The sequence below is a fragment of the Lepidochelys kempii genome, chromosome 3 (genome assembly GCF_965140265.1).
Source record: "Lepidochelys kempii isolate rLepKem1 chromosome 3, rLepKem1.hap2, whole genome shotgun sequence".
In the NCBI taxonomy this organism is placed as follows: domain Eukaryota; kingdom Metazoa; phylum Chordata; order Testudines; family Cheloniidae; genus Lepidochelys; species Lepidochelys kempii.
This window is the reverse complement of record NC_133258.1, coordinates 129,338,816-129,363,616: the sequence shown is the minus strand read 5'-3', so window position 1 is coordinate 129,363,616 and position 24,801 is coordinate 129,338,816. Positions and strand designations below refer to the sequence as shown.

The 24,801-nt window shown below is 40.9% G+C and overlaps 1 protein-coding gene across 9 annotated transcripts in view; it reads right to left on the bottom strand.

Annotated features, from left to right (window-relative positions):
- FAM120B (family with sequence similarity 120 member B) overlaps positions 1-24,801 on the bottom strand; it is a 90,730-nt gene that overhangs the window by 38,442 nt on the left and 27,487 nt on the right. For 8 of the 9 annotated variants that reach the window (XM_073337988.1, XM_073337996.1, XM_073337989.1 and 5 more), the window contains exons 5-6: positions 22,108-22,280; positions 16,712-16,804 (exon numbers count right to left, since the gene is read on the bottom strand). In XM_073337988.1, the coding sequence (XP_073194089.1) occupies positions 16,712-16,804; positions 22,108-22,280 (266 nt within the window). The remainder of the gene's footprint in view (positions 1-16,711; positions 16,805-22,107; positions 22,281-24,801) is intronic. The other variant, XM_073337990.1, reaches the window with a different exon arrangement.

Here is a 24,801-nt window from a genome sequence, read left to right as displayed (position 1 = left end):
GCTTAAATCCCATTGCAGTCAATGCTTAAGTGCTTTACTGAACCAGGTCCTAAGTGAGCAATAAAAGCTTACCCAGGAAATCTTACATTTTTCTTTGCATTTTATTTTATTTTTTTTATTTTGTTCAGGCTTCAGGCAAAATTTTATTAGTAACAAGAAGAGTCACATAGGCAGAGTCAACAAAGAGCTTTGTTTATTTTCCATGGGTGGGGAGTAAATTTTTGAACCGCAATTAATTTTATTTTGAATAATGTAGCTAGTTCACAGAGGCTGCTTGGAATCTGTCAGAAAAACATTACGTCTAAGAGAATTGACAGATGAAGTTTTGATTTGCCAAACGGGTCAAAGGACTCTGAAGTTCTGGTATGTTCAGAATTAGCTATTTTTTCCTTCCTTTTCTGGTTGAATGTAGGGGGGGAAATGTAGTGGAGCTCAAAAGGAGAGTATTCTGTACTCTACAGTATTTTGCCTTGCCTGATATTTGAAGCCAATCACCTAACTCAGGCCACTTTTCTCATCTACAAACACACACACTACAAGCTGTTACATATCACTTGATTTATGTGGATATTGGTAGGATCAACAAGGCATGTCCTAGAAATAGATTCACAGAAAAAAAAATGTGGTTTTAAGTTGATGTTATGGTATTACCAACCTATCACAAGTACACAAATTCATTTAACAACATCCATGGCTCTGTATGGCACAGAATTCTGGGAACACCCAGATAAATTGCAACTGTTGTTGTGATTACATTTTCTTATCATGTAAGAAAATATTCTCTTCCAAGAGGTGATAAAGCAATTAATTATTTACTAAAAAAGAGTTTTTATCTGACTACCTATGGAGCTGAGCTGAAAGCAGCTTTTATAATTCCATTTGTTGTATTTATTTTTTCACACTTTTTAGCATAATATTCTAAAATAACTGTACCAAATTGAATTATTTCATGTCAATATGTAATTGTTTTCAACAAGAGCTCTCAAAACAAAAGTATATTCAAACAAGTACATTTCAGTGTTTTACTTGCTTGTACATCTAAATAGCCAAACTGAGCATTTTAACATTGGTCAAAAAAGGTATATTGTCCCAAAGCAGATAATTTGATGGGATTTTTTTTTTTTACAACAGTTATAAAGCTCTGAAAAATATTAATGTTGGAAATGGTGCCACTATAAGTACTGTGTATTTCTACATATGCCATCTGCTCCTGTTATAATACTTAAATTCATCCCAATTGTTGTATATTTCTGCAAGAAATCAGACATTGTACTAAAACAAACTTGCTCTAAAAGTGAGAAAAAAGCAGAACACAAGAGAGTGCTGAGATTCGTCTGTCAAATCTAATTCATACTTGCTTGCATGCTGTTCACTTTAAAACACATTCTGCACATTGCATAGGACTCAAATGTCAGCCCAAGCATATTTACTTTGAACATAGTACTAGATTTCCTCTACTGATTTTTAACCTCAACTTTAAGAAGCTTTTTGTCTCCAGTGTGAATCTTTCCACTCCTGTACTTTACAGAAATCTTACAAGAACTGCCTTTCAGCTTGAAGGGACAGTATTATAGGGTGCCCCTTTTTACAACTTATTACAGCCACTATTGTTTGGACAGTATTCTACATACATTGTGTGAAAGATAAATTATGGCTGCACTTACTGCAAAACAACTGTGAATGGCACAGTGTTAGAAAGGACACTGCAAACATGACTGCTGGTGCCTCTCTTTCTCTGCAATGCCTGCAAACTTGTGATGTTGGCTCTCTGGGCTCTTTGCCAAAACCACACATCAGATTAAAATAGAAAGAATGGAAATAGGCAACCTGGGGTCCAAAATCTTAATTCTGACCTTATGTACAGCTCCATGGGAGGCCTGCGCAAAACATAATGTTTATATACCATAAAAGGGGAAAGGGGGAAGCTGGAACAATCTTATGGAAAAAGAATGAATAAAAAAATCCTGCATATAAAGAACACTTTTCAGTATTTTGAAGCCATCAATCACGAAAAATAATCAAATGAGCACTTATAAACATTCCATTAGTTCTAAGAAAGTAACAATTTAATGTGTGTGTTAGTTCCGTATCCACAGCCTGGTTTCTCTCAACTTCAGACAAACTATATTTTGACTGGATTTAACTTATTTTATTCAAACCACAGATACATTACATAAATCTATAGCGTTATTACTCTAATTAAATATAGATGACCTATTAGCATAATAAGCAAATTCAGGGTGGGAGTTGAGAACATATATTTATCATATCAAAGATGTAGCCTGCTTACTTACTCCAGTGCTTAACAAAGGGTTTTCTTCTACTACAAATAATGGACTGAGACTCTTGCACTTCTGAGCCTTCAGAATTGGGCCAAATGATTTTGTACAGAGGATACAAGTTGCTCATAAACTAATCCCCAGGTAAATGATTTTGATGAATTAAATACATGTGATTAGTCACAAAAATGTATATTAAAATACTGGCATCACAGATATAAAGCTTTGACATACTTAGGACTAGTCTACACTGGCAGTGCTTTAACGTGGCGTGTGTAGTCACGGCAGAGCGCTGGGAGAGAGCTCTCCCAGCGCTCTAAATAAACCACCTCCACGAGAGGCGCAGCTACCAGCGCTGGTGCACTGTTTACATTGGCACGGGGTTATAGCGCTGAAACTTGCTGCACTCAGGGGGGTGTTTTTTCACACCCCTGAGTGAGAAAGTTGCAGTGCTTTAAACTGCCAGTGTAGACAAACCCTAAATCAGCGGTTCTCAAACTTCAGCAACCCGAGGACCCCCATTTTGATTTTAAAATTTTCCCGGATCCCCAAGCCCCCCTCCCATGCTCAGCGCAGGCTCCACCCCCACACCATCCCTGCCCCTCCTCTTTCTGCCCCCTCCCCCGAGCATGCCCCATCCCTTCTCCAGCTCCTCCATCACACCACTTAACAGCTGCTCCCTGGCATGCAGGAGGCACTGGGAGGGAGGGAAAGGAGTTGATCACTGGGGCCAGTGGCCCCAGACACAATTCTACCCCCTCCCCTGAGCACGCCTCATCCCCACTCCTCTCCCTCCCTTCCAGCGCCTCCTGCAGGCTGGGGAAAATGTTCCCCAGCCTGCAGGAGGCAATGGGAGGGAAGGGGAGGAGTTGATCAGCAGGGCCTGCAGACCCCCAGGAGTACCCTCGCAGACTCCCAGGGGTCCACGGACCCCAGTTTGAGAAACGCTGTACTAAATGATTCTATAGCATTCTCATAAAATTTCCTATGAGCTGAAGGAAGTTAAGTTTGGCTTCAGTTCTTAGAAGGCTCTTCGTTGTGTTCTAGAGTCCATATTTAACTTTTGCTTTTCCACTGAAGTTATGTCACTATGATAAAACACTTGAGCTCTGCTCCCATGGTGTATCTTGTTACCAAAACCTTAAATTCAAATTACTTCCATTTTAGACAGTGTGGTATATTCATTGCTTTTGAAGCCACCACCTGATTTTAATTTATAAAATATTTAAAATTAACGTATTAGTGCAAGAGCTACATTAAAATGTAGTGAAACTATTACATTAATATATTAGAAAAACAATTGCAGTTACTCTCAAAGTAAAGTGCTTTAACATGAAAGGTTTCAGAGTAACAGCCGTGTTAGTCTGTATTCGCAAAAAGAAAAGGAGTACTTGTGGCACCTTAGAGACTAGCCAATTTATTTGAGCATAAGCTTTCGTGAGCTACAGCTCACTTCATCATATGCATCCGATGAAGTGAGCTGTAGCTCACGAAAGCTCATGCTCAAATAAATTGCTTAGTCTCTAAGGTGCCACAAGTACTCCTTTTCTTTTAACATGAAAGTCACTTGAACTACAATTCCCAGAATGCTCATGTTACCGACAATTATGAATACTTCAAAACTAATTCTAAATTATTCTATCTATCTAGGTACGAACATGGCCTCCATCACCACAGTATTTGAGCAATTCACAAAAATTAATGAGTTTATCTTCACACCAGCTTTGTATTTGTAGCCTCATTTTACAGATAGAGAATTGAGGCACAGGGAGATTAACTGACATTTCTAAGTTCACACAGGAAATTTGGGACAGTCAGGAACTGAACCCAGATCACCTGAGTCCCAATACAGTGCACAAGACTACACTTCCTCTCTCACACATCAATCCATAGATTATGACTTTATGTCAGAAGTACCATTTTTAACAATTACGCTATAGCTGTGGTCCATCTGAGTGAAAAAGAATGTTATTTCATGAGTATTTTAAATAGAAGATTTAGTGAAGCAAGGCTAAGCAGGTCTGGCATCTAAACACACAAAGACCAAGACCACATTCATCCAGTATAATGCGACACAATCATACGTAAAATGAGGGTTTTTTCTGTAAGAGGTTTGTGATTGACGGAGAGAGTTACAGTCTGTGAGGGGGGACGGTATTAAAGGAAAAAAGGATGGCAGGATTATCAAGGAAGAACCAGAGAGAGAGAGAGAGAGAGATTTACAGCCAGCTGCTGCTATGGTTAGAACAAAGAACTGAGACAGCAGTGGCTCCACCTTTTACACCCTCACCTTCAGAACATTCAGGAACACAGAGGGTAGAGGTAGGAGGGATGAGTAAGTACTCTAACAGGCACTGCTTTGAGATGGTCACATCATTGAAGCTGCAATGGCTGGTGCATCCCACAAGCAGGAATATGCAGAGCCTGAGGATGCTAGAAGAAATGGAGGAACATTCCAGCAGCTTCCAATTTAAGAAAAGTCCAAGTCCAGCACAAGATTAGGGCAAAAGGACATTGTTTTAAAATGATACATGAGAACTATTAATTGGCTGTTAGTCTGGCAAGGATTTAAACATGCAAGGCAACATATCTGTATATGGTAGCTGCTAATAAAGGAGGACTGTATATCATTAGTGCTCAAGACTTCAGCCATTTGTCTAACAGCAAGACTGTTGGTTAAGGACTCACATATGTAGGAGAAAAATTTAATTTCAATGTCACAATGCTCAGGGCCTGTCTACAGTGAAACGTGGCAGTGGTGTGCTGCTGTAGTGCTTCAGTGAAGACGCTACCGATGCTGATGGGAGGGGTTCTCCCATTGGAATAGATAATCCACCTCCCCAAGAGGCAGTAGCTAGGTCAATAGAACTGTCCTGTGGACCTAGCTCTGTTTACACTGGGAGTTAGGTCAGCTTAATTGAGTTGCTCAGGGATGTGGGTTTTTCACACCCTGAGGGATGTTGATATAATTTCCTAGTGTAGACCAGGCCTCAGAGTTGGCAGGGTTTTCCGGATTCTGTTCAGCTCTGCAGTTCCCAAGGGAAGAGAAAAAAACTCTTCCATAATCAAATTCCAGATGAAAATTCCAGACCCCTCTTATTTTGAACAGAGGGTGCCTCTCACAGTGGAACAATGTTTGTAACCACAGACCATTCTCTTATTAAGATGAGGGAAGGGAAAGAAAAGAAAGAATTGGGACATAGTGCTGACTTATTACTACTGATCAAGTATATATTTTTAAGTACACTTGTAGGAGCACAAGACAATACATTTATAAACTCGTCCCATGTTCCGTCTCTGTAGGAATTAAGATTTTCTCAGTCATGGCTCCAAACATCAAGATAGAACGGTGCTGCTGCACTGTGTGGTTCCATAGCAAAATGACAAAATTCTTCCCTGTGTCCTGACCACAATGGGAGCCATGTACAACATCCAAGAGCAGTATTTGTCCCAAAAGATTAAACTGCTTACACAAAGTAACATCTAATTCAAACGGAAGTAATGTGACAGCAGTTTACAAAAGTACATAAAAGTACACCTAAGCATCCTCATAAACATGAAAACTCAACACTTTATGTTCATGCTCTATTTGCTTTATGTTTTTATTGAATGACTGTGATAGATAATATTAGGCTTCAGAGCACATCAAAATTCCAGATGTTAAGTACTATACTATATGTAACAGGATTTCTATATGGGAGTAAACGCTTTATTTTTGCTAGGAGCCACATTGCTTTCAACTCAATGTATGCTTTCTCTCTTATGTTATGCAGATTTAATGTTTGCTCTACAATACAACAATTCCTTGATGAACTCAGCAGAAATAATTTTTTTAAAGTTTGGATTTCAGCAGTTAGGACAAGACAAGAAATGACAGGATACAGGGCAAACTGAGCATTTTTGGAATTCCAATTCAAATACACCAGTGATCAATGGGCAATGACACAAGGAACACTACACACAAGTGGCTCATTTACTTTGTTATCAAGAGAAGGCGTTTTCAAAAGTGTGCCCTGGCCTGTTCAAAGTAACAAAGCATTCCACAGGTGTGTGAATAGATTATCAGAATCTGGAATAAGGCTCCACCCACTCCCATGCCTCCTCCCCTTGCATTTTATCTGTATCCAAACCTCTTAAATAGGTTAAATAAATAGGCAGACCCAATACACACCCTGTTTACCTCTAAATAAAACCCAGACTCCAGAGTGATTAGAAAATAACAGACACATATATTCTGACTGTGCCACAGGGCATGTTACAACATCAAGTACCTTTAAAATTCTTTAAAAAAAAAAAAAAGGAGTACTTGTGGCATTATAATTAGCTTTAAAGTTCTTACATTATCACAAATGAAAGAGACCTGAAGAAGAACTCTGTGTAGCTCAAATGGATGTCTCCTTCACCAACAGAAGCTAGTCCTATAAAAGATATTACCTCACCCACCTTGTATCTCACATATGAAAGAGGCATAGTTCATGTTCCTCTATTACAATATATCAAAGGTTAACATCTGGTAAATTGTTTTTATACGTTGATTCAAAAATATGAGAAAGAATAAAAGTTACATATTTGCTTTTATAAAGAATGTTACAGTGAATCCAAGTTACAGGTTTCATAAGTGTTATTGATTCAATTCTTAACAGCTCACTTGAGCCACCAAAACTCAGTTTCAGAGTGGTAGCCATGTTAGTCTGTATCAGCAAAAAGAACAAGGAGTACTTGTGGCACCTTAGAGACTAACAAATTTATCTGGGCATAAGCTTTTGTGGCCTAAAACCCACTTCATCAGATGCATGCAGTGGAAAATACAGTATATATATATATATAGATATAGATATAGATATATATAGAGAGAGAGAACATGAAAAAATGGGTGTTGCCATACCAACTCTAACGAGACTAATCAATTAAGGTGAACTATTATCAGCAAGTGGAAAAAATGTGTGTAGTGATAATCAGGATGGCCCATTTCAAACAGCTGACAAGAAGGTATGAGTAACAGCAGGGAAAAATTAGCATGGGGAAATAGTTTTTAGTTTGTGTAATGACACATCCACTCCCAATCTTTATTCAAGCCTAATTTAATGGTGTCCAGTTTGCAAATTAATTTCAGTTCTGCAGTTTCTCGTTGGAGACTGTTTTTGAAGTTTTTTTGTTGAAGAAGTGTGACTTTTAGGTCTGTAATTGAGTGTCCAGGGAGGTTGAAATGTTCTCCAACTGGTTTTGGAATGTTATAATACTTGACATCTGATTTGTGTCCATTTATTCTTTTACGTAGAAACTGTCCAGTTTGGCCAATGTACATGGTAGATGGGCACTGCTGGCACATGATGGCATATATCACATTGGTAGATGTGCAGGTGAACGAGCCTCTGATAGGGTGGCTGATGTGATTAGGCCCTATGATGGTGTCCCATGAATATATATGTGGACACAGTTGGCAACGGGGTTTGTTGCAAGGATAGGTTTCTGGGTTAGCGTTTTTGTTGCATTGTGTGTGGTAGCTGGTGAGTACTTGCTTCAGGTTGGGGGGCTGTCTGTAAGCAAGGACTGGCCTGTCTCCCAAGATCTGTGAGAGTGATGGGTCGTCCTTCAGGATAGGTTGTAGATCCTTGATGATGCGCTGGAGAGGTTTTAGTTGGGGGCTGAAGGTGACAGCTAGTGGTGTTCTGTTACTTTCTTTGTCAGGCCTGTCTTGTAGTAGGTGACTTCTGTGTACTCTTCTGGCTCTGTCAATCTGTTTCTTCACTTCAGTCAGTGGGTATTGTAGTTGTAAGAATGCTTGATAGAGATCTTGTAGGTGTTTGTCTCTGTCTGAGGGGTTGGAGCAAAAGTGATTGTATCTTAGAGCTTGGCCGTAGACAATGGATCGTGTGGTGTGGTTTGGATGAAAGCTGGAGGCATGTAGGTAACTGTAACGGTCAGTAGGTTTCCGGTATAGGGTGGTGTTTATGTGACCATCCCTTATTAGCACTGTAGTGTCCAGGAAGTGGATCTCTTGTGTGGACTGGACCAGGCTGAGGTTGATGGTGGGATGGAAATTGTTGAAATCATGGTGGAATTCAACAAGGGTCCAGATGGTGAAGATGTCATCAATGTAGCACGAGTAGGGGCGTTAGGGGACAAGACCTGAGGAAGCGTTGTTCTAAGTCACCCATAAAAATGTTGGCATACTGTGGGGCCATGTGGGTACCCATAGCAGTGCAGCTGACTTGAAGGTATACGTTGTCCCCAAATGTGAAATAGTTGTGGGTAAGGACAAAGTCACAAAGTTCAGCCACCAGGTTTGCCATGACATTATTGGGGATACTGTTCCTGATGGCTTGTAGTCCATCTTTGTGTGGAATGTTGGTGTAGAGAGCTTCTACTTCCATATTGGCCAGTGTGGTGTTTTCTGGAAGATTACCAATGGATTGTAGTTTCCTCAGGAAGTCAGTGGTGTCTCGAAGATAGCTAGGAGCGCTGGTAGCGTAGGGCCTGAGGAGAGAGTCTACATAGCCAGACAATCCTGCTGTCAAGGTGCCAATGCCTGAGATGATGGGGCGCCCAGGATTTCCAGGTTTATAGATCTTGGGTAACAGACAGAATATCCCTGGTTGCGGTTCTAGGGGTATGTCTGTGCAGATTTGTTCCTTTGCTTTTTCAGGGAGTTTCTTGAGCAGATGGTGTAGTTTCTTTTGGTAATTCTCAGTTAAATAAATATTGTGACAATCATTTTGCAAATGGGGAAACTGAGGCATAGAGCCATTAAATGACTTGCACAAAATTATTTATTATTTCTGTTACCATAGGGTCTATAAGCCCCTGTCGTGAACCAGGACACCACCATGTGCAAGGTGCTGTACAAACATAGAACAAAAGGTTGGTCCCTGCACCAAAAAACTTACAGTTTAAGTACAGTATGAGAAACAAAGAGGGATAGACAGGCAGACTAGTACAAGGAAACAATGAGATAATATTGGTCAGCAAGATAAGCTGTGGTCTTAACAAACCAGCAGTCTAACTTCTGTCAAATTTTTTGTAGACATCACTGCAAAGGAGTTTAAAGGAGGGATCTGAAGGAAAACAATGAAATGGCTTTGCAGATGTTTACAGGGAGTACCCTCCCAAGTGTAAGGGACAGCATTATAGACAGCACAAAGGTGCTTGTTTGAAAATTTAACAAGAGGGTGATAGAGGCTGACATCACAGGCCAACTGATCAACTGGAGGCAGGTCTCAACCTTTCACTACTAAATGAGAGATGATAGGTAGAGTGGGGACAGGCTATGAAGGGCCTTGAAAGTGAAGACAAGCCATGGTTGATACAATACAGAAATGGCACAAGTAATCAGTGGCACAGCTGAGAAAGGAACCCGAAAATCCATATATTTCCCACCCAGTTCCTTGCAATATATACTGTATATGACTGACTGTTTTTCCTATTTGATCATCCTACCACATGATATCAAACCAATATTTCAACACAAAATTCTAGACTATAATCCATACTTCATATGTTTGTAGTGCTTAGCATAACAGGCCTCTGATCCTGACAGTCACCTCTATAAATATTAGGAAATCTTAACTATAGGAACTGCTATTACTCTGCTAATAATAGACTATTTGACCTCAGTACTTCATCTAACATTGGTTAACTGTTCCATACAGATACACTCTACATCTCAGGCTGATTCCATAAAAAATCCATCATTACAGGACATATTTTCAATGTTATTTAGTTTATACTTTCATTCTCTCTTCCAAATTTTAAATAATAAAGTCAAACAAGTACTGTAAACCACTTTTGTGGATCTTTCTGATTATATTAAAGACCACATATCACAAAAAGAGAACTTGTGTCTAAAGGATTCCACAACACCTTAAACACTGTCTTGTGTCCCTAGATACTGCAGTATTGGATCCCCAAAGAGGGTCTTTACAACACTGGAAAATGTAAAACAACATGTGATTCTTTACAAGTAGGCTAACACTTTAGTACAAATGGTGTAACGACGCATTATTTTGTACTGTGTCTTTCATACAATTTGTATTCTCAAATGTGTTAAGAGTTCTCAGAAAAATAGACTCTCTCGTTAGACAGGAATGTGCATTCAAACATTTCCTTTACACATTAAAAAAATAATTTTTGAACATGGCATGTGGAATTAAACAAGTTTCTGTCTAACATGATCTGAAATAGACTAGACACTATCATCCCCAATTCAAAGTATAGAAAGGGAACTTACCAATTTCTGACAGGAACTTATGGGAAGAGTGATTTTATTTTTCATCTCGAGTATCTCATAAAAACTCAGCTGATTTTTTTCAAAATTCCATACAAAGGCCCCCAATCCTGCAACTGACTGCACATGTTCACCCCTCCTCCTGCACTAGTCAACCAAATTCATCTTTATACTTAGACCCAGCATGGAAAATTTCAACCTGAAAGGAACTTTTTTGAGAAAGCTATGAGCAACTGGAAAAGTGGGACTATTATGGAAACAATTCAATCTTAACTGCAGCACTGGCTATGATGATACTCGGCACTTATCTAATACCTTTCATCCAATTATCTCCAACTATTTTGCCATTGTTATTTAATTACAGTACCCTTGCAACATCCATGTGAAACAGATATGTATTAGCACTATCTTTTAGGCCTTGTCTACACTACAAAGTTTTTTGTCATCAAAACAGCGTACACACTGCAATGCAACTTTTGGCAGCAAAAATTTGTTTTGGAGACAAAATAAAATCAGCCCAACGAGAGACATAAGTCTTTTTGTGCAAAATTTTTGTCGACAAAGTGCCAGTGTAGACACCATACTTGATTTTATCGCTTTAATTGGCCTCCAGGAGGTGTCTCACAATGCCAATAATGACCACTCTGGTCAGCAGTTTGAACTCCACTGCCCTGCAGCCAGGTAAACAACCATCCGCCCCTCCCCCCTTAGAAGCCCAGGGAATGTTTGAAATTCCATTTCTTGTTTGCTCGGTGTGGAGAGGTCTCATCACATCTTCCCAGGTGACCATGGCAGGCTATCAGAGCAAATGATCTCCAGCTTGGATGACTGCGGAGCTGCTGGAGCTACTCAGGATATGGGGAGAGGAGGCTGTACGGTCCCAGCTGTGCTTGAGCCATAGGAATTTTGATACCTACGGGCAGATTTCTTGAGGCTTGTGTGAAAAGGGCTGTGATTGGAACACGCTGCAAAGAGAAGATAAAGGAGCTGAGGCAGGCGGACCACAAGGCGAGGGAGGCAAACTGTTGCTCCGGTGCTGCACCTAAGACCTGCCAATTTTATAAGGAGCTGGATGCGATCCTCGGTGGTGACCCCACCTCCACCACCAAGAGCCCCGTGGATACTTCAGAAGGCCTGGGGATGGCAGAAAAAGGACCTAACCCAGAGGATGAAGTCACTGAAGAAGAGGTGGACAATGATGTGGAGCTCCCAGCAGGGTCACCCGGTGGGGCAGGCAGCCAGGAACTGTTCACCAGTCCAGAGGTGTCTAGCCAGTCTCAGAAGTTACTCTCTGGTGAGCAAGAAGCAGGAGAGGAGATGCCTGGTAAGTGGCTGCAGTTTGTGTAGTGCAGAGGTGGGTTCAGGGTAAGAAATGTACAAGGCTGTCTGTGTTTCTGTATGCTGGACATTTCCCTGTGTAGCTAATCAGTATGGCAGAACACGCCAAATCTCACAGGAATCTTCCAGAGAGATCTCTAGGAACGTTTCCTGGAGGTACTCTGCAATCCTCTGCCGAAGGTTCCTTGGCAGAGCTGTTTTGTTCCTCCCCCCATTGTAAGAAAAACTTTCCCACACCATTCAGCAATCACTTGTGCAGGTACCAAAGCGGCACAGAGGTGAGTAGCACAGGGACCAGAGAAGAAGCCACAAGTGTGTAGTAGATGTACCCTCGCTTCCCTGCTTACCCTCAGCAGTGAGATATCTGCTACAATGACCCCTGCCTGTCGAAAAGCGTGGGAGAATTTTATAATTTTTTCCCTAGTCGGCTGCACCGCAACCCTTGCAGAGTGCTCTTTTCCATCATGTAGAGCGCCCCCCCATCCTCCCAGCCAACACTCACCGTGCTTTGGGTGTTCGCAGAGATGTGTGCTTGCCAAGGGTCAGTGAGAAAGTGACTGTTGTGTTACCAGAGGTGTATTTTACTGAAATGTTTCAATGCTGTTCATGAATTTAATAATCATGCCTCTGCTTCGACAGATGTGGCCTTCAGGAACACCCCACACACACCAGCCAAGAGTTTCCGCCAGATAAAAAAGCGTCCAAGATGGAGCAAAGACGACATGTTCCGGGAAGTACTGCATTTCTCCAATGCAGAGAAAAGGGAATTTAAGGAGTGGAAGGAAGACGAAAGGCAGGACAGAAAGAAAATCAGGAGTTTGTTAAGGATGCTACTGAATGGATGATTACAGTCGTGGAGGAGCAAACGCAGATACCAAAGTCCTTAATAATGCTGCAGACTGAGCAAATGTGTGCCCACCCTCTCCTACAGCACATTCAGAACTCTTTTCCATGCCCCCCACCAAACTCCACCCACACCTTCCTTTCCGCTTTCCGGGACTTCTCAGTTTCCCCTTCACTCCACTCCCTCGGACAACTTTCAAAATGATAGCTGAACCTACACACAGCTCTGAAAGTCTGCCCTTCCCTGGTACCTCCTTTCCCAGCAAGCGTGTGTGTGTGTGGTTTCTTGTGCAATAAAAGCGAAGTTTTTGAACAGTAACTCATCTTTATTTGTTTCCTACAAATTGAGATAGCAGGCATTACCAGTACATACACAGGAAGTTTAATAATTTGCTTACTGGAATATAAGGCCCCAAATGTCACCATTGCTTCCTAGGAAAACTACATGTAATGTAACATTGCAAGACCAATCACAGTGATATACATTACTGGTTCTCATTTTCAAAGTGTTGCCTCAAAGCCTTCCTGATTTGAATTACCCTCATCTGGGTGCCCCTCTATTAGCCCTGGAATCTGGCTGCTCAAAATCAGAAAACAAGCGGTCTGCCTCAACACTCCACCCTGAGCAAACCTTTCACCCTTAGCTTCACAAAGATTACGCAATGTACAACATGTGCATATGACCATGGGAATATTATCCTCACTGAGGTCTAACCTGCCATAAAGGCATCACCAGCGTGCCTTTAATCTGCCGTCCAGGTTTCCCGTGTAAGGTTTCATGAGCCACGGCTATAAGGGGTATGCTGGGTCTCCCAGGATCACTATGTGCATTTCAACATCCCCCACTGTAATCTTCTGGTCTGGAAAGAAAGTTCCTGCTTGTAGCTTTCAATATAAGCGAGTGTTCCTGAAGATGCGTGCATCATGCACCTTCCTGGACCACCCCGCGTTGATGTCAGTGAAACATCTATGGTGATATATAAACACCTGCAACACCATGGAGAAGTACCCCTTCCTTTTGATGTATTCCTGTAACCTGCATGACGATACCATCCCACAATTCAATGCCTGTTTCCCAAGCCCAAAAGCGACAGTCCACTCTCTGCAGCTCTTCTGTGAATGCCAAAAGCAATTTAAAGTTGCTCCTATCCATATCACACAGCATGTCAAGCAACTGGGAGTCTTCTTCAGTTAGGAACTTCGCAATTAACTGCACTGTCATCCGCGATGTCTTCATGACAGTTAGAGCACTGGATAGCAGAGCAGGATCCATCCCCTCTCATAAAAATGCCAGTGCGCACAGCAAAGAAGGGGCATCAAAAAATGCCACGACAGCAAACCAGAAGCCCATGGAATGCTGAGACAGAAAGCCAAATCACACCTGGAGTTGCACCTAGCAAGAGATGTTAAGAGTAACAAGAAGGGTTTCTTCAGGTATGTTAGCAACAAGAAGAAAGTCAAGGAAAGCGTGGGCCCCTTACTGAATGAGGGAGGCAACCTAGTGATAGAGGATGTGGAAAAAGCTAATGTACTCAATGCTTTTTTTGCCTCTGTCTTTACGAACAAGGTCAGCTCCCATACTACTGCACTGGGCAGCACATCATGGGGAGGAGGTGACCAGCCCTCTGTGGAGAAAGAAGTGGTTCGGGACTATTTAGAAAAGCTGGACGAGCACAAGTCCATGAGGCCGGATGCGCTGCATCCGAGAGTGCTAAAAGAGTTGGTGGATGTGGTTGGCAGAGCCATTGGCCATTATCTTTGAAAACTCATGGCGATCGGGGGAAGTCCCAGATAACTGGAAAAAGGCTAATGTAGTGCCCATCTTTAAAAAAGGGAAGAAGGAAGATCCTGGGAACTACAGGCCAGTCAGCCTCACCTCAGTCCCTGGAAAAATCATGTATCAGGTCCTCAAGGAATCAATTCTGAAGCACTTAGAGGAGAGGAAAGTGATCAGGAACAGTCAGCATGGATTCACCAAGGGCAAGTCATGCCTGACTAATCTAATAGCCTTCTATGACGAGATAACTGTCTCTGTGGATGACGGGAAAGCAGTGGACGTGTTATTCCTTGACTTTAACAAAGCTTTTGACACGGTCTCCCACAGTATTCTTGCCAGCAAGTTAAAGAAGGATGGGCTGGATGAATGGACTATAAGGTGGATAGAAAGTTGGCTAGATTGTCGGGCTCAACGGGTAGTGATCAATGGCTCCATGTCTAGTTGGCAGCCGGTATCAAGTGGAGTGCCACAAGGGTCGGTCCTCTGGCCGGTTTTGTTCAATATCTTCATAAATGATCTGGAGGATGGTGTGGATTGCACTCTCAGCAAGTTTGCAGATGACACTAAACTGGGAGGAGAAGTAGATATGCTGGAGGATAGGGATAAGATACAGAGGGACCTAGACAAATTGGAGGATTGGGCCAAAAGAAATCTGATGAGGTTCAACAAGGACAAGTGCAGTGTCCTGCACTTAGGACGGAAGAATCCCAGGCACCGCTACAGACTAGGGACCGAATGGCTAGGCAGCAGTTCTGTGGAAAAGGACGTAGGGGTTACAGTGGATGAGAAGCGGGATATAAGTCAACAGTGTGCACTTGTTGCCAAGAAGGCCAATGGCATTTTGGGATGTATATGTAGGGGCATTGCCAGCAGATCGAGGGACGTGATCGTTCCCCTCTACTAGACATTGGTGAGGCCTCATCTTGAGTACTGTGTCCAGTTTTGGTCCTCACACTACAAGAAGGATGTGGAAAAATTGGAAAGAGTCCAACAGAGGGCTACAAAAATGATAACACATGACTTATGAGGAGAGGCTGAGGGAACTGGGATTGTTTAGTCTGCAGAAGAGAAGAATGAGGGGGGATTTGATAGCTGCTTTCAACTACCTGAAAGGGGGTTCCAAAGACGATGGATCTAGACTGTTCTCAGTGGTAGCTGATGATAGAACAAGGAGTAATGGTCTCAAGTTGCAGTGGGGGATGTTTAGGTTGGATATTAGGAAAAACTTTTTCACTATGAGGGTGGTGAAACACTGGAATGCGTTACCTAGGGAGGTGGTGGAATCTCCTTCCTTAGATATTTTCAATGTCAGGCTTGTCAAAGCCCTGGCTGGGATGATTTAGTTGGGGATTGGTCCTGCTTGGAGCAGGGGGTTGGACTAGATGACCTCCTGAGGTCCTTTCCAACCCTGATATTCTATGATTCTATGAATGCATCATGGGACATTGAGCCCTGTCCCAAGATGCACCGCGATCTGCTCCACCTTCTCACAACACCTAGCGACAGAAGGTGTTGAGCTGGACTGTGGGATAGGTACCCACAGTGCATTGCTCACACTGTCGATGTTAGTGCCCCAAGTGTGGACATGCTCTGCTGACAGAGGGAGTGAGTGTGAACATGCATTACCGATTTTTATTACAGCGCTTTTTGAGTGTCGAAATAACTTCTGTCAACAAAACTCTGTAGTGCAGACAAGGCCTAAGATGGGTAAATTAAAAGAGGTTAAGTCACGTGCCTAAGATCAAATGGCAAATCAGTGGCAGAGCCAGGAACAAAATCTAGATCTTCAGATGCCCAGTCCTGGTTTCAAATCTCGAGAAAATGCCCCCTTTTACGTTTAACACTGTATGTCATTAATGAACACAAATGAACCAGACAAATTATAGAAAATGAAATGCCTGTAAATGTTACACTAAAAAGAAAAGGAGTACTTGTGGCACCTTAGAGACTAACCAATTTATTTGAGCATAAGCTTTGTTGCATCCGATGAAGTGAGCTGTAGCTCACGAAAGCTCATGCTCAAATAAATTGGTTAGTCTCTAAGGAGCAAATAAATTGGTTAGTCTCTAAGGAGCCATAAGTACTCCTTTTCTTTTTGCGAATACAGACGAACACGGCTGTTACTCTGAAACCTGTCATAACCGTTACACTGATGCTCTTACACTGTAAGAGAAGAATGCTTAAAAAGAAAGCCAAACTTTGTTTACCCTAGTTATCAGCCTTATGTTAGCAGATCAGTCATGTCTTTACCTGCAAACCTGCTAGCTGAGCAGCTGACTTCCCCTGAAGGCACAGAGTGTGAGCCACAAACGCATTCAAGTCCTCCAGAGAGAGACTGTCCACCTGAAACCGAGATAAAAAAAATCTGAGCTAGGAGCTATGGAAGAAAAACCTTTCTGCAAATTGGTCTTTATCACTGTGTGAAGACATACATACAAAATGAGTATGGCAGTGGTGAAGGAGTGACATTCCAACAACTTAGATAAAGAATCTGGATAAAGAAAAAGAACATGGTACTTAATTTCACAACTCCATTTGTGTAGCTTTGTATTAGCTCCACTCTCCCCAACAGCTAACTTTCACATTCTCCCTCTTCTTTCTCTTTTAGGACCTTTATAAGTAGTACCAACAGGATATCTATCAGTAACCACAATATGAAGGCTACTTCAGAGGTATAAAATATCTTTACAGTAAAAAAAATCAATCTACAACTATGGCCCCAAAATGAAGACTAATTGAAGCAGCCATAGTTGATGGCTATTATGATTTATCTCCAGTACAAATGCTCTACTGACCATCAGTAGAAAGATATAAAAAATTAGCTACATCATTAAAAAATGGGTGTGTCAGTAAAAATGACAAGATAATTTAGAACAAAAATTTCTTACTTCAAAGTAAATTTCCAGATTACATTAATACTTGGCTGTTGTTTTTGTGGGGAGGGAGGGGCAGGGTTGGCTCTTTTTTTGTGGGAGGAATTTAAATTTTTGAAGAAAATTGGGGAAAATCACCCTCTTATGAAGAACAACCCAAACGACAGAGGAAAACTCTGAGTTTCATCTAATTGTTTTCTTCAGATGCTTCTGTAAGGGAACGAGAGATGGGGTCTGCCCCTGTGGAAGAAGCAGATGGTCTGACTCCCTGAAATCCATGGGTCTCTGGGATCTGACAGAGAAAAAGGGACATCTGTGTGGCAGACCTATGGTTTTGCACCAGCAACTGCTCCCCCACACCCTCTGTGCTCTTTCTGCAGCATGGATCCAACTAAGTTATGATCTCCTACTTCTCCCCCAAAAAGACTGCACACTTAACCTGTGCATATATGTCAATGCTGAATATTTGCTAATATTGCTGAGATTGTAATAAGGTTTTGAATTATACTCTGAAGGAGATCCATGCAGTGTGTACAGTGTGTTTCCTTATCAGCTGGAAACAGAAGGAAGTGTTTTGTGAATATATGGAATCTGCATTGTCAATGCAAACATGCTGTGTAGGGGTTCAGGTACAGTTAAGAGGTGTTCCACAATTTGGCATTTCCTTGCTTTTAAGGGTTTTCTTTGGGGGCGAGGGGATGTTACACTTATCCAACCACAATCCATTTTAAACAAAGAGTTTGTTTATGGAATTAACACTGTTTTATTGAATTTCAGAGTGAAGTGGAGGAGGGGGGAAAAGGCAGGTAGGTCAATGGGAAAGAACCAGGGAAGAGGAGAAACACAGAGAGAAGCCATCTACTGTAACTTCATTTACTCTTCTTAGATGATAAAAAAAACATTTAATCCACCCACCCTAGATAAAAATGACACCATCATAAAACTGGAAGACTTTGCATTAGGGACTTCTGCTCAACCCCCCTTTCCCTCATTGAAAACCCTCTTTCTTTGGAAGGTCTTTTAAACTTTGCACAAAGCAGGATTGGGTAATAGATATCAGAATAGTGTAACATTGCAAAGTACTCCTGCCATTCATTAACTCCACCGAAGCATGAATTATTGATTGCCTGCTAAAATTTGACAATAATCTTACCAACCTCAAATTCACCCTCCCCTATTTTTATTTTCAAGGCAGGTGATACCTTTGTGTAAATGGCAGCAAGAGAAAATTACTAAACCTGAAAACCCTAGTATGTGTGGCCAACAAAAAGAGTGATTTTAACCTCAGAACATTTATTAATGTTTCCAGAATTTTGTTCTAAAAGACGGAGCCTCCTCAGCAAACCTCTATATTTTGCTTTTTGGTGTCTGTATTTTTTATTGTGCTACACACAATCATCCAAAGAATTTAAGAGCTTATTAAAATGTCAAAATACTCATTTCTAAGAAACACTTTATTTAGCATTTCTTCCTGATTTGATCAAGCATTTATCACACACCCATTATCAGAGCATTTATAATTTCTTAATAGCCTCAAAAGATAAGTCTGGCTTCACCTACCCCAAAGACCGTTCATGACTTCATCCCATTTGTCCTATTCAGATTTTTAAGAGTAGATTTATCACTTGGAACTTTATCTTTTAACATTTTATTCTTAATTCAGAGACATTTAATTGATGCTCACACACAGAGGAGTGCTGCATTTTGCTTTCTAAACTGGTTCCATTGACAGAGAGACAAGGTGGGTCACGTAATATATTTTATTGGTCCAACTTTTGTTGGTGAAAGAGACAAACTTTTGAGTTTACACAGAGCTCTTCAGATTTGGGAAAGGTACTAGTGTCACAGCTAAATACAAGGTGGAACAGATTGTTTAGCATAATGAGTTAATACATGTTGCAATAAACCATTCAAGGTGAAATGGGCGGTTAACACCTCTGCAGTCCTCGGACGAAGGGGGGAGGGGTTAGTGGATTACAGATTTTTGTAATGAGTCTTAAATCCAGTGTCTTTATTGAGTCCATGATTTTTAGTGTCTAGCGAAGTTACGAATTTCAGTTCCCAGGCTTGTCTTTTGAAGGTGTTGTGCAAATTTTCTTTGAGGGTGAGGACTGAGAGGTCAGATTTGGAGTGAATGTTCTGAGAACCGTGTTCACCCACAAGTGATATGGTGTTTTTGTCTGTGTGATAAATGAAGTGATGGTGGGGGTAGGGGGGGAAGAGCTCCCTTTTATGGGAGCTACCCCCTAGAAACCAGACAGGAGGTGGGAGTGGGAGGACCAGGTTTTGGGGTGACAGAGGTAAACAGGTGTGTGAGAGAGAGTTCCATCTATAGAACTGCCCCATAGGTTCCAAAGAAACAAAATATATGATATGGTTGTCAAATGACTACATAGATTTATGAATGATGTATACTGGCTTGTCAGCAGAATGTTTATTATATGAATAGTTGAAAAATGAAATTAGGCAAGGTAATGGCAGAAATGCCATCCAAGGAATAAGTCCATGTGTTTCCCTAGGATGCTGGTCAAGCAGCCCAGTTACACAAATCTCTTATAAGGGAGATGTGACAGATATTGCAAACCCAGAGGCACACAACATTCTATTAAGTTTATAAAAAGAAAAGGAGTACTTGTGGCACCTTAGCGACTAACCAATTTATTTGAGCATAAGCTTCCGTGAGCTACAGCTCACTGCATCCGATGAAGTGAGCGGTAGCTCACGAAAGCTTATGCTCAAATAAATTGGTTAGTCTCTAAGGTGCCACAAGTCCTCCTTTTCTTTTTGCGAATACAAACTAACATGGCTGCTACTCTGAAACCTCTTACGTTTATGTATCACTATGAGTTAGGGATTGTATGTGTATGCAACTATGCGGAGAAGGTTACAACTTCTCCAGAAACCAAAAACACTGGGAGGTGATTAAGATAAATCACTCAGGTTATAACACCTCCAGAGAGATACCACCATCTGGGGAGGTTCACATATACTGGTTCAAACTGAACTGCCTAGAGACCATCAGACAAAGAAAAGACTTTTGGATAAAAAGCTGGGTTAACACTGACTCAGGGCTTCTTTCTGATCCAGCAAACGGACAGGACCTCCTATACAAGGGCCCCAACCCTTAGACTTTGGTCTAGTAGGGCCCCATAAATGACAGATGACCTCTGATAAGCTTTTAGCATGTGCATGGGAACTTTTTGTGTGTGTTTTCTCTGTAATACTTTTACTTTAAGAATAAATGTGCTTGCTTTCTGAAGGTTTTTTGATAAACTGTATATACTGTTCTAGCCCCTGGAGAGATGTTAACCACAGGTGCCAGGCCTCAGTTACACCTGGTGGGGAAACCATAGTGAAGTGCAGAAGGACTATAAGCCTAAACCTTCAGTCTGGAGGGAAGGAGACACAGGTCTCTGCCCAAAAGAGGTGAACAGCTGGGACCTGGAAACCTAAAGAGGCTGCCCTCAAAGAAGACCCAGAGGTGGGGTGGGCTCAACGGTGCAGTTAACACCGAAATTGTGACACAGGATTTTTTTTTAAATTGTGTTTCCTGACCAAGCAGGAGGGGAGCCCAAGTCTCTTCAGAGATTATTTTGCTATCCCTTCCCTCAGTCCTACCCCCCAAAAAACCCTACAGATATTAGTATGCAATGTATGAAGGGTATCCAGGATAAAGTGATACATAGTTAACACTGTCAAAATCATGTCAGCCACAATTCAGCAAAGCACTTAAGCATGTGCCTTTGTACTTTCTCATTAAGAATCTGTGCTGTAAATGCAACCACTTAAAGGGAGGGAAAAAGTGATTACTGTACAGGGTTGTACAATTCCCACATGTACTTTCCAAGCACAGAAATCTTAGTTTGGGTTAATTCATGTGGCTAAGAAGAGTAAGAGAAAATTAGGAAGATCCTATTTTCACATACAAATAAAAACCCACTACTGAGAAAACAAGAGTCAGAGAAAACAAATTATATTTTAATCAAAAAAGAGTTCATAGAAACAGGAAATACAAAAAGCTAATCAAATTAGATGAAGGAAATATTTTTTCGTTGCACTAATAAAACAAGATATATTTGTGAGTTCACTCTTTTAAAAGGTGACTAAAATTGTGAAGAATGTGTTAAAAATCTCTTAGAAATGGAAACAATTAATATCATATTCAGTCCTAAATTTCTTTTGGTTTTCATTGTTTTAGGTACATAAGCAGCGAATATTTTAGAGTAACAGCAGAAATACGTACATGACTTCTTATTACAGTCAGATAAGAATTCGTATTTGAATGTGAGAATTGCTATGGCCACTCATCGTGGCTTTGAACTGGGGGAGCTGACAAGGGGTGGTGTGAAGAAGTCATGGGAGCTGATGAGAAGGCCTAGAGTAGCCATAGGAACAGACAGTCTCTGTTAGCAGAGAGGGTTTTTTTCTTTTCCTTTTTTCAAAAATCATGACATGAAAGAAACACAAAAAGAACAGCCACAATTTACAAATGAGCCAGGTATAGGGGGAAAATCCTAAGATTACATTTTTAGTTAGTTATTTTTTGTTAAGATGCGCAAAGGTCTTTTGCCAGAGGCATTCAAAAATTAAGACGTATAATTTAGGAAACACAGTATTTTCTCAGACAGGATGACACAAGTTAACTGGAGTAATAAAAAATACTGTAATATAGTACTATTAATGTAATCAACTATGCTTGAGCTAAAGATGAAGAGATACATTGACACAAGTGTGAGCTGCAAGAGCTGGTTACATAGTAACCATTCACTTTACCTGCAGAGTAAGGTAAATCAGCAGACAGCAGACAGCCGCAACAGATGGGTCCAGTAACTGGAACTCCTCCACCATGTCCTGAAGTTGAAAGCATGCCAGAAATGTCCTATACCGTAGTGTTTGCACCTCTGGTCCTTTAGTGAGCCACAATGTTCTCAAACTAGGTGTTCCACCTACAAAAGAAATCCATTATTTTATCTTTGCAATAGGAAGACAAGACAAGTTTTGCCTATTAAATTAAACCAGTGGTTCTCAATCTATTTACCACTGTGGGACACATATGCAGCTCTCTGTGTGCTATGTGGACCACGTCCACACAATATATATACTACCCATATGAGCCTGAAGATGTCACATGGGCCGCAGCTGTGTGCTGACTGTGCCGCAAGTGGCCCATGGGCTGAGAACCACTGAATTAAACTTTAAGAGGAAACACTTGTTCTGCCCTTTAAGTTTGCAAGGAACAAAATGTGAAAATTAACTGAATTTACATTTGTAACAAAGTTTGGTTTTGAAAAAAACAAACAAAAAGGCTGCAATCTAAACAAGTTTCATTGAAGAGAGTTACACTTTTATACCGGGGCTAGTGTAGGTAACTCTGAGACAAAGGGGATTCATCCCTTGGGACAGCAGGCTTTGTCTTCACTACTGCCCTTCCCGCAAGAGCTCCAGTGTACAAGGAGAGGTCCGTATTAACCTGAAACAGAGGTTTGATAGGAATCAGCATATCCCCCAGGTGGTAAATCAGTGCGTCCTTGGGAACTGTGGTCATGCCCCTCTCTGGGCCAGCACCTACTTTTAGGAATGACACTGGTATTCCCCTGGCAGAGTAGTGGTTGCAGGTAACTTCTGTCATGGCAACTCCTCTTGAGCATCCCACTACTGTCAGCCCCCTACATTAAGTCCAGTGGCATAGTCCAGAGCTAAATCAAACCCACCAGGGCCTATTTATTCTCCTAGACTACAGTATGATAATGTCACTACTAATGAACACACACGCGTTATGAGACTAACTATGTTTCATGTTATATCAATCTAGGCATTTTTAGTGGACTCTTCAGTATGGTAACTAGGGAGATCCACAAAAGGTAGTTAGGCTCCTAACTCCTATTATTTTCAATGGAACTTTGGAGCTCTCCACTTACATTACATTTAATCCACTGTCAACATAAATATTGTGAGTGAAATGCCAGGTGGATATCTAGACAGCTGCACCGAAAAATCCCAATTAAAGATACACACCTACTGTAAAGCAATGTTGCTTTTGTTGTTGAATAAGCAGAGAGGTGCTAGTTTTAAGACTGGACAAAGCTACATTTGGTAACACATCTTCCTTTATGATGAGCAGCAGCTGCATTCTACAATTAGAGCCACTTGGCAACAACAAGTGATTAAAGTGTCAAGGTGCTGAGATCTAGATGGCTGACATGTTTATTTAGCAAAGAAAGCCATTAACCAAATGGTACTGTGCCTAGAGAGAGAGAAGTTAAAAAGCAAATCCTTAAATATTTTCCTCCCTCACCCTCCAGAATGTTTACTTTAATATTCGCAAGACTATGGTTCCCATCAACAGATGTCAATCATAGCAACAAGAACTGTTCATGCAACCCTGACAAAGTTCTTTGCTTTTACCATACCAAATAAATGGTGATTTTTCAGTCTTCAAATCACTTTGCAGGAAAAATATGCATACTCTTCAGGAAAACATTAATCATTTGACATTAATTAGCAAAAAGAATAATTTCTGCTAAAAATACAGACTAATACCACCACAGACAACAGAAGTGATAGTGTCACTTTATACAGTACTGATGAGACCTAGAATATTGAATCCAATTATGGGAATCGCTGCATCAGAAAAAAGTCAACAAACTGGAAAGAGTTCAGAAGAGCAACCAGAGAGAGTAACTTGGGGGGGGGGGGGAATAAAGATAAAATAGTTATGCAGCTGCCCTCTGGATAGGCAGATACACTCCAAGAGTCAGTTGTTAGAAAATAATCTCTTTCATCTCTAATTTCTAAGATTTTATAAGTGAATTTTATTTCAAGAGCGTAGATAATATTTTACTATCTTCAAAACAACACTGCTTAACAACTGCAGTGATAATGGAAATCATGTTATATGAAACAGAAATGAAGATCCAAGGATTGATTCCTCCAAAATACACTCCTTGAACAAGTACAATGTACAAGCATGCAGGTGTGCTGAAAAATCTCAGCAGAAAAATCAATAGATCTCCCCTGTAAAAGATTGCTGATTCCATCGTTAATTAAAATCCACATGTGCAGTGGGAAGAAGATGGACTTGTGAATTACAAATTATTTGTACTTGTAAAGGAAACATAATTCTATCTTCTAATTGAACCTACCAACCAATAACAACACTTCCATCCAAGGATCTCCAAGCATTTTACAAGTAATTAAACTCACAATGGTCTTAGGAGTTAGCTATTATATAACCCTCATTTGACAGACAAGTAAATTGAAATGCAGCAAAGTTTAATGACTTACCCAAGGTCTCACCAAGAGTTTATGGCAAAGCCAAGATTAGTACATCGAAGTCCTGATTTTCAGTTTTTTGTTCTAACCACTAAACTACACTGTCTCTCTGCTAGATTTAACAATAACTATAATACATTCCTGAGGAAAGAGAGGGGTTTACTTGGATATGAAAGAAAAATACATTGTTCTTCT